Consider the following 19,209-nt stretch of genomic DNA (forward strand, 5'->3'; position numbering starts at 1 on the left):
TTCGGACAAATCCGATGTCTCACCTTATCTTCAGTACTGTAGAAACTCAGGTCTGAAATAGTAATAAAATACTCTGTTTTTTCTTTTTTTTCTTTCTTTTTTTTTGATTCTTTCTTTTCATCTAAAAGATATTTACTTTCTTGAAACTCAGATAATGGGTTTTGCTTAAAGTTAGATTTAAAGAAATGGGTTTATTATGTCTAAATTTAAAAATCATCATATGGTTTTCTTTTTTATTAAGAGTTTGATTTAGTGAAATGGGTGGTGACACAGGATATGGTTTAGGAGGGATGATGAACACAAGCAGCATGCATGGAAACTTGTTGACAGGAGTAAAAGGTCCTTTTTCACTGACTCAATGGGCTGAGCTAGAGCAACAGGCTTTGATCTATAAGTATATCACAGCCAATGTCCCTGTGCCATCTAGTTTACTCCTTTCTCTCAAGAAATCTTTTTTCCCTTATGGTTCTTTGCCTCCTAATTCTTGTAAGCTCTCTTCCTTTATCTTTAATTTTTTAAAGATTTGAAGTTTCGATTCCTTTTTAGCTCCAATACGTTAGCCAAGAATCCACTTTATGCTATCTTTTTTTAAGTGGAATGTTGTTTGTTGCCTGCCCATTGGGTGCTTTTATGAGATCATTCTTTTGTTTGGTGTGTGTGTTTATATGTAGTTGGATGGGGCTCTTTTCATCTGGGCTTTTCCGGTGGTAACATGGATCCCGAACCAGGGAGATGTCGCCGGACAGATGGAAAGAAATGGCGGTGCTCGAGGGATGCTGTTCCCGATCAAAAGTACTGTGAACGACATATTAACAGAGGCCGCCATCGTTCAAGAAAGCCTGTGGAAGGCCAAAATGGCCACAATACTAATGCTGCCGCCGCTTCTGCCGCTGCTTCTACCGCTGCTTCAGTGTCCAAAGCAGCGGGGACTTCGGCTGTTGCTGCTATGCGTGGATTAGATAACGTCAACAATAGCCTTGCAGCTGCTGTTAGAACTCATCATCATGCCAATACTAATCAATCTACAGATTCTTTGGCTACCAGGTGAAAACGTTTGAAATCTCTCTTTTTTTTATTTTTGTTTCTTGCCTTTTTGATATAACATATCTGCATATTCCTAAGTTTTAATGTTCATACCTTTTATCAACTTTTTTTATTTTGTTTTCTCTTCTTTGCCCTATGAGTAAGAAGAAGTAGACCCACCAATTCATTATTACTACATCTTTTATGATTGTGACCCCTCCTTATTAATTGAGGCTTAGGATTCTATTTATTTGGATTTTTTTTGCTTTTATGAAACTGTTTACTCTCTCCTTTTCTTGATGATTCAATGATGCACAAAATTAACAATACAATGGTTACTTGTGTTGCATTACAGGGTTCAAAATTCTCGTGCGGCTTCGGTTTTTCCTACCGCGATGAACTTACAACAGAAGGATCCTCATCCGAAACAAACCAATAATAATAATCCTTTTGAATTCGGACTTATCTCTTCTGACTCGTTACTAAACCCTTCGCACAAGCAAGCCTCCTATGGGAACTCCTCAAAAGGCTTTGGATCGTATCTTGACTTCAGTAACCAAGCGAAGCATTCGGGTAATCACAACAATGATGATTCTTGGCCTGAAGAGCTGAAATCAGATTGGACTCAGCTCTCAATGTCAATCCCCATGGCTCCATCTTCCCCTGTTCAAGATAATAAACTACCACTCTCGCCTTTAAGGTTATCGCGTGAGTTTGACCTTGGATTAGGCGTTAACACCGAGTTTCTTGAGCCTGGGAAGAAGGCGAATAACTGGATACCGATCTCCTGGGGTAACAATAACTCCATGGGAGGTCCTCTTGGTGAGGTACTAAACAGCACGACGAATAGTCCCAAGTTTGGTTCTTCTCCAACAGGTGTCTTGCAAAAGTCGACGTTTGGTTCTCTTTCTAACAGTAGCTCCGGAAGCAGTACTGTCATTGGCGATAACAATAACAAGAACGGCGATGGAAAGGATCCGCTTGGCCCGACCACACTAATGAACACTTCTGCTACTGCTCCTTTGTGAAACCCAAATGACAATGGCGAAAACAAAACACTCTGTTTTCCTCTGTTTCTGTTTTTTCTCTTACATGGTGCATTGTGTTGTTGTTGTTTTCTTTTCTATATATAAAGTCAGAAGAAACTAAGGAAAGATGAGAAGAGAGATAGGGTTTTGTTTTTTTTGTTCTTCATAATCTTTGTTCTTTGTTTTTCCTTAAAGACCCGTTTCTTCTCCATCTTTCTCATTTCTGAATCCATGGATTTATTTGCTCAAGCCACTGGTTCATCTTTGTTCACAATGATCTCTGTTCTTACAAAAAAAAAAACAGCCATCTAATGTATTTTTAAAACAAGTGACTAATAATTAGAAAACCTATAGTTCTACAATGTCTAAAAATTGTGATCAGTACGTATGAAGAGGTTTCCTAGTTGCAGACAAGAGGCAACATTGTTTGTGGATTGGAATTTGGAACATAGAACACTTCTCCAAAACAACTGTCTCCAACTTTAGTTTTTTTTTTTGGGGTTCTGTTTCTCCGCTTTTGGGGTCCCTTAACTACTTTTTGCACTTCTCTCACTAACCCTACCTAAACTTATTCCTGTTTTTGTTTTTCTAAAAAATTTATAAAAAGAGTGGTGGAGGACCAACCTCTCAAATTTATGGATGGTCCATACGATTTTAATTTGGATTCTTTGTATATTTTTTGGAGATTTTATTCTAAAGACGTGGCATGTGTGGGACGATCCAGACACTTCCACTTGCATCAGACACGACAATTCTTACCGAATAAAAATATCTCAATAGATGCCTTACGAGTACAGTATTGTAGTATTAGATAGTTTGGAGTGAATAATCTTTTTGCTTACATTAACTAGTAAACTAAGTTCTTTTTATTTTTAATATTACTATAAATCTTTCAGTCCAAAAAAATAATATATTTAAAAAAATAAATTAAGAGTTTATAATTTCAAAGTTAGATTTCTTTTTTCTACCAAAAAAAAAAAAGTTTGAATTTCTTTTATTTTCTTTTACTTTTTAGTTTTTAGTTTTTAGGGTATCATAATATTTTTTATAAACTAAATTTAGAGTAAAATAACATAAATAATTTTCAAAGAATGTTTTTTATTAGTTTTATTTTTCAAAATTACTTCAAACTAAAACTAAACTTTAAATTACTCTAGTTTGTATCATAATATTTTTTTTATAAACTAAAGTTTTTTCGGAGCCCGATCGGACTAACCCCGTAAAACCCTATAACCTGAAAATCCTGATTTTTTTTGAACATATCACGATTGGGCCGAGCCAGTCCACAGGCTTTGCCCTAATTTACATGCCTACTAGTAGTGAGTGACTAGTGAGACTGTGAGAGAAGTCTTTAAGATTCAATTGGATTGGTTAGGCTGTTTATACATATTTTTTCGCCCAACTAATGGGCTTTGATAATTGTGATCAAGAGGCCCAAATGCGAAACAACGGCAAAAACAAAGTCCATCATCTAAGAGAGATCCTCTCAAAAGAGTGACAGATATATAAAAAAAAAATACTTCGTTTTGATCTGAACTTTTTTTTTTCTTTTCTTTCTAAATTTTGTTTTTTTGGGTTTTAAAGCATTTGATGATGATTGATGATCAATGATGGATTCTGCTGAAGCTGTCTGAGAATCAAAATCTGCCTCATCTCCAAGAATCTTCGTCTTAGATTCTCTTGTTCCGACATAAGCCGATCGTTGTCCGTACTTATCAGTCCCATGTTGTACAAAACGATCCGGAGCCGGTTCCCGAGTTCCCTGTTTTCTAAACCGAGCCGGTTTGCTTCTTCTTTTAAATTCTCAATGTGTCTCTGTTTACGCATCCTCGACCGCTTCGCTGATTCACGGTTTGATTCCATACGCTTCCGTTTACGGTCTTCAGTCACCTGCAAAACCGGACGGTTCAATTTCGTCCGGTTATGGTCCGTGGCGTTAATCCGGGTTCTCGTGTTGTCCGAGTCCAATTCATCGGATGTAGGACTCGGTACGCCGTGGAAAATGTCGGAATCATCAGAACCGGAGTTCGTTTTGATGGAACCGATACAAGATTCGTCGAAACCGTTAAAATCGATGTTAATCTTGACGGTGTCGGATTCACCAGTACATGGACTCGGTACCGCCGGTTCGTGATGGATAGTAGAGAAGAAGAGATCGGTAAAGCCGTCCAATTCCCAAGGAGTGAATCCGGTCTGGAAATCAGATATTTGGTTAACCAAACCCGGTTCAGTAAAGGAAAAAGCCGGTAGAGTAGACATCATAATGACCGGGTTCGTAAATTGTTTTAAATTAGAGAGATGGGAGAGAAGAGGAGGAGAAAAGGGAAGAATTGAATTGAAGGAGGCTGGAATTTAAAGAAAATTCATAAGGATATTTTGGTCATTTAAAACAATACGATGTATGGCCGTATTTTTATACGTATTAACGACTTTTGAGTCATGTGGCACTATGTGGGGTTTAGTATTTTTCAAACGACTTTTTATAAAAGTAGAAAAATATTTTGTGGGACACCAATGGGCTCTCGGTTAAGGTCACTTTCTGAAAATAAAGTAAGATTAAAACTGCTAAACCAAATGTTTGTTATATATATAGCTTAGTGATGAAGAAACAGTCCATATTTAACACATGCATTGTCCATTCGTCTAATTTGTCGCCATGCATTCAAATCTAGATTTAGACCCAACAAAAAAAAGGGGTTAAATAAATTTTATATATACTTTGAGGCTCAAAATTAAAGAATATGGTTTCTAATAGAAACTTTCTATGGTATAATTATATGTGAAGTGAGTGGTGGTTGATAGGAGAAAAATAAACAAGCATTTCAATCAACATGTTTTTTTTTCTTCTAAATTCTTATTCAACATAGTAAAAAATTATATTCCCTAAGTTTTACTAAATCCAACTTTTTATTTTCTATTTCTTTGTATCAGAAAGTTTTTTTTGTTTTCTTTTCCCCAAAATGTTTGAGTCAGTTGTTCATATGATTTTATACTTTACAAAAAAAAATCAGGTTTTCAGATCACTTTGGAAAAACATATATTAGTTGGTGCTTGGTACTGGTGTAACTACCAACTAAATATTTTCTCAATAAGTAATTTTCTATAATCAAAGTGATTTTTCCAAACTGACAATGACTCTAATTGGAATCCAAGAACAATAATGGTATGAGGACAAAATTTAATTGGAATTAAGGAAAGATGATTTTATGTTTAACCAAAAAAAAAAATTAAGAACGAAAGAGAATCTTACTAAACAACTAATACATCCAACAACAAATTCATGATAATTGGAAATTAGGATTTGTACACTAATATTTTCGGTTAGTTAGTTTATTGGAAATTAGAAAGAAAATAAAGAAGAGAAAAACTATAGCAACGGCCACATGCAAATCTTCAAAAGTAAAGCAAAAATTAAAATATATTGAGAAAACTTTTATTATATGGTTTGGTAGCATGTTAAATCAACCTTTAATGGCCATAAAGTTGTATCATTCAAATGCTTCCCACATTAACTTTTTTTTTTTCAGTAATCACAATTCTCTTTTTATTACAAAAGAAAACAAAATATCAGTAATATATATTGCTGCTAATTGAATTATTTGAAACCATATAATTAAGTAGGTCAGGTGAGTCTATGTATTTTATGTTATTACATAAATTGCTACATGCATCAACCACACAAATACTTCAAATAGATACTACTATTTACCTCTCGACTCAGATAAAGAATATTATGATATTCACCATTTGAAGGATAAATACTTATTCAAGATAAATGACAAAATAACACTCGCACTCGGTTACACTTACACAAGGTTCATCATTTACAAAACTCTATGGTTGAGATCTAGTCTGCCTAACCTTATCAGCTTTTCTAGGGCCCTTCAACTCCTTAAGCGAAGGATCACTTCTATAAGTTGAACCATCTTTTTAAGTACTACCAAACATTATATTGGACTAAGGATTGTTTGCAAACATAACCTGGAACTCGACCACCCCTTCTTCCCTCTAATTTCTGGATTTTTCGTACAGACATACTGTCATATTCTAACTTGAACGTTCATAATTTATTCCTAATTTATCATTCCATAAGTCATCATGAATTTTGATCACATTATCGTTTCATAAACACATATACCGATGAAATAGATGAGTAAAATATAGATCCCGATCGAAAGAGAAGTTGAGTTGAATCCAGCAAAAATCATATTCTCCAAAGAAAGTAAACTTTTTTTTTTTTTTTTTTTTTTTTTTTTTTTTTNAAAACTTTATATTAATATTAATGAGCCTTCCCAAAAAATGGGCTTGGCCTTGAAAAATTACATGGTTTCAACAGTTATAAAAAAGAGAGAAACGGAGGACATTGCCGTCGCCGGAAAAAAAAAACGATCGGATCCTGCTGAATGACCTTGAGACAAAAGCTCGAACATGAACGTCGGTGGTTGCAGGATCCACGGCTTTGTGGCGGTCACACCAAATCGGAACCCTTGACAGAAGCAACCAAACTCTGTTTCGGATTCCTCATTGGTGAACCACCTGACCCGCTACAGATCCTCCGACATGCTCAATCAACCGATCTTAGGCTCCGCGAAGTCAGGTCCCATGCCTAGCAACCCGCTCACTCAGATCTAACACGCTTCCTCCAGCTCCGGCGACCACCGCAACTTCAAGGTAGATTTGCTTCAATCCGGTCTGGTGGACACAAAATCATGGCGTTTTACAGAGGATGATGGCTCAATCCATCCTCCATAACCCGGGACCCATGATAGCCCCTAAGGATGCCGAAACATCTAGGTTAACCACCGCAACGATGCAACATTTACCCTCCTGTCTTCCTCCGACTTCCGCCGCAACCACAGCTTCTATTGGAAGGGTGAACCAAGGGAAAGCTCCACCGCGAACAAACGCGGCTTGATCTAGAAGCTTCCCGACCTACCAAACCGAAGCCACAGCTGCATCAGAGGAAGAGAAAACCACGCCTCTGTTGCCGGAGATGCAAACCACCCACCACTGCCTTCCCCTTGTAGATTCAAGGCCTACAATGAAGAACCGCCCAACCTACCTGTCAAAGCCAAATCCGATCTGTAACGTGACGCCTCGGCTGGACGGAGAGAAGTCAGGATCCAGTGAGAGAAACACCAGATCTGACCCCCGGAGCTCACCAAAGAGAGACTACAGCTCTCACTTCTCACCGAAGCCAACGAACCCACCGGCGAATCCTAACACACAGAGTCTTCAGCCCCGATCTGCCGACTCCAGCCACGAACAAGAAGCCGTCCTCAAGCAACTCCTTCGAACCTTCACTAACAGACCCCTCTAACGAAGAGTCCGCTTCACGCGCCGGGACAACACCGGAAACCACCATCAAGAGAGAACCAGACCGGAGACGAAGGACCACCTCACAGAGGATGACGATGACAGAAGAAAAGCCTTCTCCAGTGCCGGAAGGGCAACCGAAGAGGCGGCGGCGCAAAAATTAGGTTTAGGTTTTTTAGAGAGAAGGAAGAGAGAAAGGGGAGAAGAGAGAACTTTTGTTTTATTTTTGAGTATATCTTAAAAACATGTTCCAATTTTTGGTGCATTAATTTGAAGGAAGCAAAGAGTACATGGCTATAACCTAGAGAACATTGGGAAGTTGTTTACATAAGTAGAGGGGTATTACATTGAAGTGTACCAAAGGCTAAACCAGTCTTGAAAATAAGGTGATTGTATTTGAAGTATACCAAAGCTAAACCAGTCTCGAACTATATATATAACATCAACATCGATTTGGATCTGTGTTTGATACATTGCTCCTAATGAATCTGTATTTTTTGGGCAACCACTCCTAAGTCCTAACTAATCTAAGTTAAGTTTTTCACACATAACAAGAAAATATAATAAATTAATTATAATGCATCATTTTTCTGTGATAACGGTTTTTAATAACTCTTAAACCAACAATATGTAATTATAATTTTTATTTTTATTTTTTTGACGATTTGTTTTTGACACGGTTTGGTTAAATATATGTAAGTCACACACCGACCTGTATATACTCTCGCCCATACACGCTTATAAATTTGGTGCGCTCCAACCGGATGATATCAACACCATGTCACACCACACGGGTAGGGACGTGTTTGCTAGTGCGTAAGATTGTTCTCATCGTTCACAAATTTAACATTTGTTTTGTCACTGTTTTTACACAGATTTTTTTTTTTTTTTTTTTTTTTTTTTTTACAAAAATAAATAGTCATTCACACATAATTTTCATTAAGCATGATATTTGATGTGTTAAAGTGTGTTTTATGTAATTAAAAAACTTTTAAAAATTGTTCGCTCTAATTTTATCGATCATTTTATTTTACTTTATTCAAAATGTTATTATAATTTACTCACAATTAAGTGATTATTATATTTTGATTATACTTATATTAATTTGTACATAGATTATATATGTTTTATTTGCACAAATTTATTCAACGGATTTGTATAATCCTTTTGTTAAATTTGTGCTATCCGTTCTTTTGTCACCATTCGTACTTTTAACACGGATGCAATGTCGACTACACCATATGTCCCGGGTTAGATCCATTGCATCCGTGTGGAACCTATAGTGTGTGTATATATTAGTTTATATCATGTGGTCAAATGATATTTTGCTTGTGTAGGTAGGTGCTTTTGAATAAAATTAAAATGGACTCTACATGCTTTTACAAAATGGAGCATGATCACTTATCATCCCACGTTTCGTACACGGCGCGACTAAATTATTTTTTTGTTTCCTTAATTATCGGTTTGGTCCAAATCCACTACGAACACTATGCACAAGTGTGAAAATATTTAATACAATTTCCACTTCCATTTTCCATCGGTCAAACAAGTCCACCAAAATTAGACTCTCCTAAAAAGAGAAGATGATTTGAGGTTATCAACGTGTGATAAGATCCCCATTTTAGCTTATATATATAATAAATAAATGAACAGAACAAAAATAGATTTTGAAATTTTGCTATAAATTTGAGAATTCAAAGAAACCAAAACCGTCATCTCCTCTCTTTTAAGCATCTCTCCCCCCTTCCAAGAAGATATCGAAAAAATGGCAAACGTCTCCGCCTTGCTCACGATAGCTCTCCTCCTTTGCTCCACGCTAATGTGCACTGCCCGTCCCGACCCAACCTTCACCGTCACTATCACGACTGCTGCCGCGGATCCATGTAACATGGTTAGTCTGATCCACATGCCATGAACCTGTTTCCATACATATATATATCTATACAAAAACACAAAGGGCAAACATATATACATGCATATACTATAGCCATTTTTAGCATGCGCAATTAATTAGTAGATTCATTTAGGTGTATATATGTTTGTATGATATCAGATACACGTTGATAAAAATGTACATGTACATATTATAATAAATATAATGTAATGTATGATTTATATGGCAGGGGAAAAAGATGGAAGGAAAACTAGATGAAATGGCAGAAGAGAACTGTGGTGCCAACGACGAAGATTGCTTAATGAGGAGGTCTTTGGTCGCTCATACTGATTACATCTATACCCAGAAGCAGAAGAATTAAGAATCTTTGATTCTCGCTAATTTATTTCTAACAAACTTTTGGCTGATTGGCTCTCTTGGTGATGTGATTCATGTCAATGTCATCCTTAATCAGTCATTGTTACATAGATCATCAAGATAGTTATGGACCCATGGTTGTGATTATTATAAACTAGAAAGGTATATATGTTTCAGAAGTTTGACAATAAGGAATTGATTAAATCTTAGTGATTTGTAATACCTTATATTAAAAACACATGAAATTCAAGTATCTTCATCATATTGTAAGTGGATTATTTTTTAATCGAGAAAACATGTTGGGTTGTTGATTAATCCAATTGTCGTACGAGACTGCTAAACACAACTGTTTCATAAAATTCCTTCATAAAACTAGGAAAAAATGATATTGTCAAAGAATACTATAAATAAATTTGACGAATTGATATAATATAACATGCTAATCATCTAGTAATAATACATTATGTAATGTATATATGACTATGAAATTGTTTTTATATTACTGAGAGATTTTTTTTGCATTTTCTTTATCAAATGGCTCATTTATTAAAACAATATTATAAAACAAAGTAAATGTAAGAAGAAGAAAAAAAAAACTGAAAGCCTCCATTTGAGACAGAAGGGACCCTTTCTGGTTTTGAAGACTCCCAAACTCAAAAACCCTATCTTCTTCATTCTAAACCCAAACCTCTCTCTCTGCCCAAACAAAAATAAAAATGGTGCTACTACTCCGATATCGATCCTTAACAATAAATCTCACTCCTTTATTAATACCCAAATCTCACTCCTTTCACACTCTCCAATCATTCCGTAACCCAAAGAATCTCATATCCATCCCACGAATCTCATCATCATCATCGACCAATCCAACAACAACAACAACAACGAACCGTTCGATTTCAGATGCGGCCAAGTTCGCAAAGTCTGTTTTGTTCGTACCTCCTGGTGTAGAGATCGAGGAGTTAACAGATGACATGGTCCTTCCGGGCTCCAACATCGTAATCGGACCATTCGCGGGTCATTCACAAATCAAAGAAGTTGAGTTTGTGAAAAGTAGTGCTCGAGCTAGAGATTGTCCTAAAGATGATCGTCCTGAGATTGCGATTTTGGGTCGGTCTAATGTTGGCAAGTCTTCGCTTATCAATTGTTTGGTTCGTAAGAAGGAAGTTGCTCTTACCTCCAAGAAACCCGGTTTGTGTTTTCTCTCAATTTTGATTTTAAATAATCCAAATTTGTTGGTTTTGAAACTCTGAAAGTTTCGATTTTTTTTGTTTGTGGAATAGGGAAGACTCAGCTTATAAATCACTTCTTGGTGAATAAGAGTTGGTACATTGTTGATTTACCTGGTTATGGGTATGTTATTTTGATCTCCTGCTTCTAAAAATTCAATCTTTAGACTAGGATTTGGCATTCTGGTTCATCGGTCTGGTTCGGTTCGGAAATTTTGGAATTGGTGTTTCAGTTTGGAAAATTCCTCAAAGAATTAGTCTGAATTTGGAATGTGTTCATAAAAAAAGTTTCATTTTTTCAGTAATTTTGCTTAGACAGAACCGGTTAACGATAGCTAAATTTTGGTCCGGTTCGGTTGGCTGATTTGGTTTGGTGCCTTGTGGATTTGACTAGTTATGGAAGCAATGTTATAGACAAAAGCAATGTTATTGTTTGATATTGAGACTGTATTTGTGCAGATTTGCTAAAGTATCAGATGCTGCAAAGACGGATTGGTCTGCGTTTACTAAAGGTTACTTTTTGAATAGAGACAGTCTTGTTTGTGTTCTTCTACTGATCGATGCAAGTGTTCCTCCTCAGAAGATTGATCTTGATTGTGCTAATTGGCTTGGTCGCAACAATGTATGTTGTTGGTTATTTTTTTGGCTTTGTTGTTTGTGTGTTCAGTGAAATGATGTTTTGAGGAGTTGTTTTAATTGTTTGTTTGTTTTTGGTTGATTTCAAGGTACCGATGACTTTCGTGTTTACGAAATGCGATAAAATGAAAGCAACAAAAGGGAAAAGACCTGATGAGAACATCAAAGCTTTTCAACAAATCATTAGAGAGAATTTTAAAGTGCATCCTCCTTGGATTTTGACTAGTAGTGTATCCGGTTTAGGCAGAGACGAGCTTCTTCTTCACATGTCGCAGCTGAGAAACTATTGGGATCAGTAGAGAGTTAAATGTTGATCTTGAGACATTGGTTATGTGAAATTGTCAGTTTGGTAATGTAACAGTAACCTTTTGTATTTATAGATAAAAGATCGTTAAAAAAGTCACTACAGGTCTAATTCTTCGGAAACAACATCAAGAATTGCCGAAAACATGGCAAGAATTACAATATCAAAGGAAGCTTTTTGTGTTCTTGCTACCATCTTGAAAGATTTGCAGGACTGAGAAGAGGGAAAGCTTCCCAAAACCGAGCTGATGAAGGTGACAGATCAAACGCGAAAGGATTGTCTTTAGCTGTTATAGTGTCATCGGTAACCTTGAGTGGCTTAGACTCAACTTGATTCACCTCTGGCTCATGGTCTTGTGCACCAGTTAGCCTCTGAACCAACTCCTTGAAGTTAACAGGCTCGACTCTGTAAACTTTAGGATGCATCCGCTGAGCCAAACCTGTTACAGTTTTTTTGCAAGGCTTTGCCGGTTGCTTACGGATCGAATGGAGTGAGGTGTTGTGGTAGTTCTGAGAGAAACATGGCTGTGAAGTAGCTTCCATGGCGATCACAAGTTTCTTGTAATACACAACAAAAATGAATTGAAGCGAAGTGTCTGTCTTATCTTGATGGCTTTGTGTGTATATACATAAGTATTTATATATGTGTGGACGGCATTGATATGTCAACGTCTTAGTATGAATCTTCTTTTGCGGCTTATTTGGGTTTTTGACTTTTTTAGTGAAATAAATGTGCGTTTATAGGAACGAGATAGGATGATTCATGGAATTTGAAATGTCAACGTGGGTGTGCTAGCTCTTTTATTTTCTTGTTTACTAAATAAATGTTAGGTGAAAAAGCAATGAGAACAATTTTACATCAACATGGTTTTGGCTATAATCCCATTACATTATACTATAACATATCTTTATTTATTTTATTTTTTTCCAACAATTTTAAGAAATATGAAAGTAAAAAAAGAATCTTGAGTCGATAGGTCCACACAACTAAACAAACAAACAAAACTTTTGCTTCCAAAAATGTCAGGTAAAAGCAATAATGTAAAGAGAGTATGCCCATAAGTGATGAGACTCAATATCTTATCTATTAAACTCTGTTTCTTCCGTCCATACAGAGTTTGGCTCGGTCCATGACCTCGGTCTCACCCCAAGTTGGAGAAACAACACCATCTCCATTGCCTCAAAGACATTGCTTTCATCCAAAACCTTGTTCCACACCCCACTCACCACGCAGTAATTGTTGTTATACGGTGCTCGGTGATGATTCACGTGACGTGTCCGTGAAACGAGCAGCCCAATGTCTTGCAACCACACCACAAGAGGTGGAAGCTTGCTCTTGGTTCCATGAGCCCAAGCATGGAACAACTGACAAAACAATACGCAAAACGCAAACGTGCTTACAAAGCCATGAAACACAGGGTCATCAAATGCAAGATCTATTGGGAGAACTGTCAAGGTTGTGCCTCGAGCCAGGAGATATAGGTTGTTTGCAAATTGCCGTTTGGTGATTGTCCAAGGCCACTTGTGGTGATCTTGAGAATCTTCGATATGGGTTCCTACTAGAGGCGTTGAGGAGTCACCGTAGTTATCTGTGGCCCAGTGGTACACACCAGAGCCTAGATCTGCTATGATGTACCCGGCAAAACCGGCTAAAGCTGGTTCGAACCAGAGATTAGAACCAAACGCTCCAATGATGGATTTGGCAAAAGAGGCAAACACGGTAGTGCAGCCAGCTGCAACCCATAGCCGGTGAGTCCATGTGGATTGTAGATTGGGATCGGTTGAGAGAGCAGGATTCACAAGACGTTGTTTAACAACAAGCTTCGTCTCATGGGTAGGCTGAGAGTTGGTGGTGGGGGTAAGCAAGCAGGTGACACGTATATGGAGAAGCCATGGACGGTGGCTTCTTGTTCTTGGGATGTTGTTTGTGATGGGAGATAGAGTGTACTTGGTTTGAAGAGGTGTAGACATTGAAGGAGAGAATACATGTGAGATGATGTGAACGTTATCAAGTTTCTAGATATTTTTCAAAGTTAAAAAAAAAAACGGATAGAGGAAGAAAAAAAAAAAAAAATCATTTAAAAAGATATAATTTCGATCCAAAAAGAGTAAGAAAGGAAGAGATAAAATTTGAATTAATTTATGGAGTTTTATTTTTATTTTTAGTTTATGAAGTTACCAACTTAAAAAATTGCTCGTTAATCCAGATTTTTATTTGTTTGTTTTTTCAAAACAGAAAAATTTAGTAATACAAAAAAAATAGCTAAATAAAATTTTCACTTGGTTTAGATTTACGTAAAAAATGTACTTATTTTCTCAAGCCCACCTTGCAAAGATTGGTATATGTTTGATTGTTGTTAATTTTGTTCGTTTGGATTTTGGGTTGTTATGAGAAATTGGGATTTGAGTAGGAAGAAGAAGAATATGCATTTATATCTTATAAGCACTATATACCAAAGAGTCTTATGGCTTATAAGTTATAAACATTATTTTTTCTTGAGGCTGGACTTCAAACAAATCTACATATTTTTTCCCCCAAAATTTTGAAACCTATTCACTGGCAAACACGAAGGCCTATCGGAGTACTCACTAAATACATAGATATTTTATAGAATTAAAAGACAAAAATCTAGATAGTCACCCATGATGAATTGATGAATTACTCTATCGAAAAGAGAAAAGACATTGGCCTTGAATGGCACCTGATTTTGGTGCAGTTTTTGGCTTTAGATTCTGTAAAATCAACTTTCTATGCCATTCAAGATTTTAAGAAAAGTAGATTTCCTAGTATTTAGGAAAACCAGATTTTGGAAGATTTTAGCCATTTGTTCATAAAATCTAAAAACCACATTTTGTGGGTTTTTCAACGTGACTTTTTCTTTTTTTCTTTTTTTCTTTTTCTAATATATATTTATTCTAATTTCATTATGGAGTTCTCGATGATGATGATAGTAATTTTGCAGTAATGTGTTTTCTATATGCAATAAACGTATGTTTTTTTTCTGCATCATTGTATTTTTTTATTTTTTTAATAAAAATTATAATCATTATTTTATTATTTTTAAAATAATTATTATACATAAAAACCAAAAACTAATCAAGTCACCATTCAAGATTTTGCAAAAACTAAAATCTACAGCAAAAATCAAAAACTAAAAAAATCAAAAACCAAAATCCAAAAGCTAAAAACCAAAATCTAAAAACCAATTAAAAACCAGCAGCCATTCATAGCCATTATTGTTTTCTTTATGCTATATGCCCTACAAATTACAATAATCGCATTTCTGTCAAAGCTCTTTAAACTTTTTCCCTAAACCAAGAATCATTAAATTATTTCAAAAGATTTCGCATTATAGACCTTTCAAATTCATGGATTTCATTATAATAATAATCTCATTATAAAAGCACATCTAATATATAAAAAAACAAAAGCAAAAACACACAATATTTAAAAAAAAACCTAATAAAAATCACCAAGGCTCATCAGGATAATCAAACGGTACAGGTTGAAGAGGGGAAGTCTTGCCTAGATCCGAGTGTACGAAACCATACTTACGCATCACTTGATTATCAGCGAAATTAATGGCTTTGATCATCCCATTCCAACACGTGTCACCATCGTACATCTTGTTATGGTCACCACTACAAGGCTGACACCCCGTGAAATGCGTCACGAACGGCCTCCGTTTGCTACCTTTCCCGCCTCTTTCTCCTTTCAAAAACCGTTTCTCCCGAAACGCAGCGTATCGCTCGCTCACTTTCTCGGCGTGTCGTCTACGCAACGTGGCGTCTTCTCGTTCCATCTCGAGGTACCGTTCCGTTACGTTGGCGAAACCCGGTACGATCTCTAACCAGTACCCTTCGAAATAAAAGTCTCCTTCGAGGTATATCTTGGGATAGTACACTTCTCTGTGTTTGTACAATAAGTAAATCAGAGCCGTTTGATCATCTGACTCTGGGAATAGCTTGTCTTTAAATATTGACCGTTGGATCTGTCCCCATTTTGCATACTCCGGACTCACTGGTCCCATACCTGCAAAGAAATATACTCAAACCAAGTTAACCAAACCGAATCGAACCTTGTTAACTGAATTCCGTTTTAATTTACACTTTAATACCAACCATCAGCAAGAGTAAAAAAAAAACATAAGAAAACTCGGTTAAAAACCACTAAACCGAGCTTAAATTTAACTGTAAATTAACGAAATTACCAAAAAAATTTCATAATATAACAGAAGTTTACTGAAATTAAACCGAAATTACCAAAGAAATTGTTATAATTTAAAAATTAAAGTGAAATTATTGAAATATACCGAAATGTGCCATTCAGCCATTAACCATATTCATACTCTGTAAATCTAACCAGTAAGACAAATCATAAAATCGGGTAACTGGTTCGGTTAAGAGTCAACTGAATTTAAACCGAAATTACCAAAATGTTCTCATAGTTTTCAATATAATTGAATCGAAATTACTGAAAACCAAGCTGTATTGAAATTTAATATAAAATACCAAAAATTGTATCGTAATACTAAATTAAACCAAAATTTGTACTATTTTATAAACCAAACCGGAGTTATTAGGGTTTATGACGGTCCGGAGTCCAAGACCAACAAAACAAAACATAACTTTAATCAAAGGGCCCATACCTGTCCACGTGTCAATGAGCTCCATAGACCACTGACAATTCCTAATAAGAAAAAAGCCGGCGTTTAACGCCGTCCAGCTCCGGTCATTATAAATCACTCCAGGCCAACCATGAACAACGAGGTTATGGTCCTTATACGTTCTCCACGGCGGAGAAAAATCCATATCGGTAAACAAAGCATCAGAATCAACCCACCAGATCCACTCCGCCTCGGGATGAGCAATCATCGCCGCTTTAACCGCCGGAAGCTTCGCCCAATACGAGTTCATCTTCGGGTGAAGAAGAGCGTTGCTGTAGAATATATCATGGCCATGGATCCGACAGTAATCGACTTTGTTCTTGAAGAACCGAAGCAGCAAATGGTCTCCGATCGGGTTCTTACACGGCGAAGATTGCGATCCCGTTACCATAACCGTACGATTCTCAGCTCCGGGGATAAACGAAGGGTGTAGATTAAGCCACCGCCTCCGTTTCTCGTCCCAGTTCTTAACCGGTTTTTCGATTGTGTAAGATAGATCCGGGTCGTCGTAGTAAACCGGATCGGTTGGGTCGTGGTTCGTATCGATTCCTTGGTAACATTTGGTGGAGGAGGAGGAGTCATCGGTTTTGACGGTGAGATTTGGGGAGATTGAAGAGAAGGAGAAGAATGACCAGACGAGGATTAGTGACATGAAAGCTCCGCCGAGGAAAAGAACCACGTCGGAGAAACATATCACTGGTTTTGTTCTTGTTCCGGCGTATTTTGCCATCGGTGATGATGTTTTGTAATAATGTTGTGATGATGATGATGTCTCAGGCGACACCATTTACCTTAGAAAAATCTTAGAGATGATGATGATACATACATAAATAATCAAAAAAAATAAAATTTGGGGGACTTTTTGTTGTATAAAAGGAAATAAACTTATATTTTTTTTCAATATAAATGTGATATTTAATCACTCGATTGATATATTTTACTTTAAATGTTAGTAAATTGAAAATTTTAAAATATAGTCAAAAAATTGAAAATTATAAATGTAATGTACTCACTTGATAGTTTTCGTGTTTTGATTGGTAGGTTTAAAATGCCAAAAAAGATGAAATAATTTGGTAGGTTTTATGCAAGAGATAAGGTTTTTATTTTGTCAGAATGACATGTGATAGTGCTTTTGTAAAACCGTAGTACAGTAAACTTGAACAACGGACCGGGTCGGTTCACCGACACTGTTAAAATAGGATTGGTGTTGGTGGTTACGTGTCGGTGTCCGGTTAAAGCAAGGGCACGTGAGTTTGCTGCGATAATTTAGGATGCAGCAAGATTACACCCGCAATTTCTTGCTTAAATTGTTGAAAAATTGAGTTTAATTTATATAAAAAAACAAAGGTATAGGTAGTATATTGTAATGGACCAAAAATACTGAATAAAAACATTAGTTTATGACCGAGTAGCTCATAGATAAGTCACGAAGAGCGCACCTTTTTGTGCCCATCACACAATTAATGAGGAGGCACTATATACGGAGCCATGATATGATTAATTTATTTCGTATACCCTAAGGTTAAATTAAACACAACATGAAAAGCTTTATACATACCGACATGCATTTTACAGAGTTGAGTAAAACTGTAAACCTTTATTCATATGTCATGGCGCTTGAGAAAACAGATCCTGATGTTGATAGTTAAAATAAGTTAAAGAATACGTCGGTGACAATTATTAACTAACAGAGCTATCAATTACTAGCAACTTTAAAAGCCTTGGTACTTTTTTATACTTCATAGAAATAGAAAAGATGCTAAATGATTGTAGACTAGATCCTGTTCTTTTTCAAGTCTGCTGGAGGAGCGACAACGACATATAAAATAGTCAAGAAGAGTCTTATTGTTGTGAAAAAGAGTCGTTGTTATTGTGGAGAAGAGTCGCCGTATTGTTAAAATGAGCTTTCGTGACAGCTCCTGAAAAAACCGGCGATCCCTTTTTTTTTTCAGCGACATTTTTCTCACTGAAATACACATGTCCCATCATCTTTTTTCGTTGTTGTTGTTGTTTTGATTTTTAATTTCTATTGCCGTTATCGTTTTCGTCTGTCGCGATCGCTGGATGAGCGACTTGAAAAAGAACACGGCCGTTACATCTACTATAAATATGCAGTTGGATATTACTGCGTGGATGTACCACAATGGGTGGTTGGTTAGTGAACTTAACACAAGAGGTTGTTGGAAATGTTTTACACTAGGGGAGTGTTGCATTTACCGGACATTGGTAAATCAATTTTGATATGGATCTGTATGTTCTGATTAAGAACTTCGGATAAGAAGCTTTAATTTGTTTTGTCAAAACATCAGAAAGGATAATTATAAATGAAAAATATTGGAAAATACGTTTTACTAAAACATGTCATAAATACATGTGAGACAAGATAAGATGTATTTTGATTTACCGCCATATTTTATATAGCTTAAATTCTACAAGATAGACTAACTTTAAGATAAAACGTAACTATGAACCTTTTATTTTCTTTTTCAAAAAAAAAAAAAAAGTCTCTATGAACCTAGATTTCAAACTTGTGGAATCTCCGAAAACATCGGACATGCACGAACGGTATAATAGTACCAAGGCACCAACGACAACACCAATATATAAACAAATTTGATCAGCTGAAACACAAGATAACGACATGCTCCCTTGCACAACCAAAATAAATTAAAGCTCCAAAAACACAATACGAACAACGCAACATAAAAATAAATTCTGTTTTTTCCTTTTTTCTTTTCCTACTCATGCATCTTCAA

General features: G+C 36.1%; 7 protein-coding genes across 7 annotated transcripts; 3 read left to right on the plus strand and 4 right to left on the minus strand.

Moving 5' to 3' along the window:
• On the plus strand, window positions 7-2,300 carry LOC104713726 (growth-regulating factor 1-like). The gene is made up of 4 exons (XM_010430916.2): window positions 7-50; window positions 274-486; window positions 672-1,044; window positions 1,379-2,300. Exons 2-4 carry the CDS (start codon window positions 291-293, stop codon window positions 2,049-2,051), a joined length of 1,242 nt encoding a protein of 413 aa, XP_010429218.1. The 5' UTR covers window positions 7-50; window positions 274-290; the 3' UTR covers window positions 2,052-2,300.
• Window positions 3,389-4,483, minus strand: LOC104713729 (basic leucine zipper 43-like). Its single transcript, XM_019230166.1, has one exon. The coding sequence runs from the start codon at window positions 4,311-4,313 to the stop codon at window positions 3,630-3,632; it is 684 nt and encodes a 227-aa protein (XP_019085711.1). The 5' UTR covers window positions 4,314-4,483; the 3' UTR covers window positions 3,389-3,629.
• LOC104713730 (phytosulfokines 2-like) lies at window positions 9,047-9,933 on the plus strand. Its single transcript, XM_010430918.2, has 2 exons — window positions 9,047-9,258; window positions 9,491-9,933. Exons 1-2 carry the CDS (start codon window positions 9,133-9,135, stop codon window positions 9,620-9,622), a joined length of 258 nt encoding a protein of 85 aa, XP_010429220.1. The 5' UTR covers window positions 9,047-9,132; the 3' UTR covers window positions 9,623-9,933.
• Window positions 10,250-11,886, plus strand: LOC104713732 (GTP-binding protein At2g22870). Its single transcript, XM_010430920.2, has 4 exons — window positions 10,250-10,809; window positions 10,902-10,971; window positions 11,307-11,469; window positions 11,573-11,886. The coding sequence occupies exons 1-4, from the start codon at window positions 10,335-10,337 to the stop codon at window positions 11,780-11,782; spliced, it is 918 nt and encodes a 305-aa protein (XP_010429222.1). The 5' UTR covers window positions 10,250-10,334; the 3' UTR covers window positions 11,783-11,886.
• On the minus strand, window positions 11,837-12,469 carry LOC104713731 (VQ motif-containing protein 29-like). Its single transcript, XM_010430919.2, has one exon. The coding sequence runs from the start codon at window positions 12,327-12,329 to the stop codon at window positions 11,976-11,978; it is 354 nt and encodes a 117-aa protein (XP_010429221.1). The 5' UTR covers window positions 12,330-12,469; the 3' UTR covers window positions 11,837-11,975.
• Window positions 12,630-13,865, minus strand: LOC104713733 (fatty acid desaturase 4-like 2, chloroplastic). The gene has a single exon (XM_010430921.1). It carries the CDS (start codon window positions 13,755-13,757, stop codon window positions 12,867-12,869), a length of 891 nt encoding a protein of 296 aa, XP_010429223.1. The 5' UTR covers window positions 13,758-13,865; the 3' UTR covers window positions 12,630-12,866.
• On the minus strand, window positions 15,137-17,332 carry LOC104713734 (putative glycosyltransferase 7). The gene is made up of 2 exons (XM_010430922.1): window positions 16,436-17,332; window positions 15,137-15,819 (listed from the first exon to the last, which is right to left on the minus strand). Exons 1-2 carry the CDS (start codon window positions 17,238-17,240, stop codon window positions 15,257-15,259), a joined length of 1,368 nt encoding a protein of 455 aa, XP_010429224.1. The 5' UTR covers window positions 17,241-17,332; the 3' UTR covers window positions 15,137-15,256.

The sequence above is a fragment of the Camelina sativa genome, chromosome 9 (genome assembly GCF_000633955.1).
Source record: "Camelina sativa cultivar DH55 chromosome 9, Cs, whole genome shotgun sequence".
Lineage (NCBI taxonomy): Eukaryota > Viridiplantae > Streptophyta > Magnoliopsida > Brassicales > Brassicaceae > Camelina > Camelina sativa.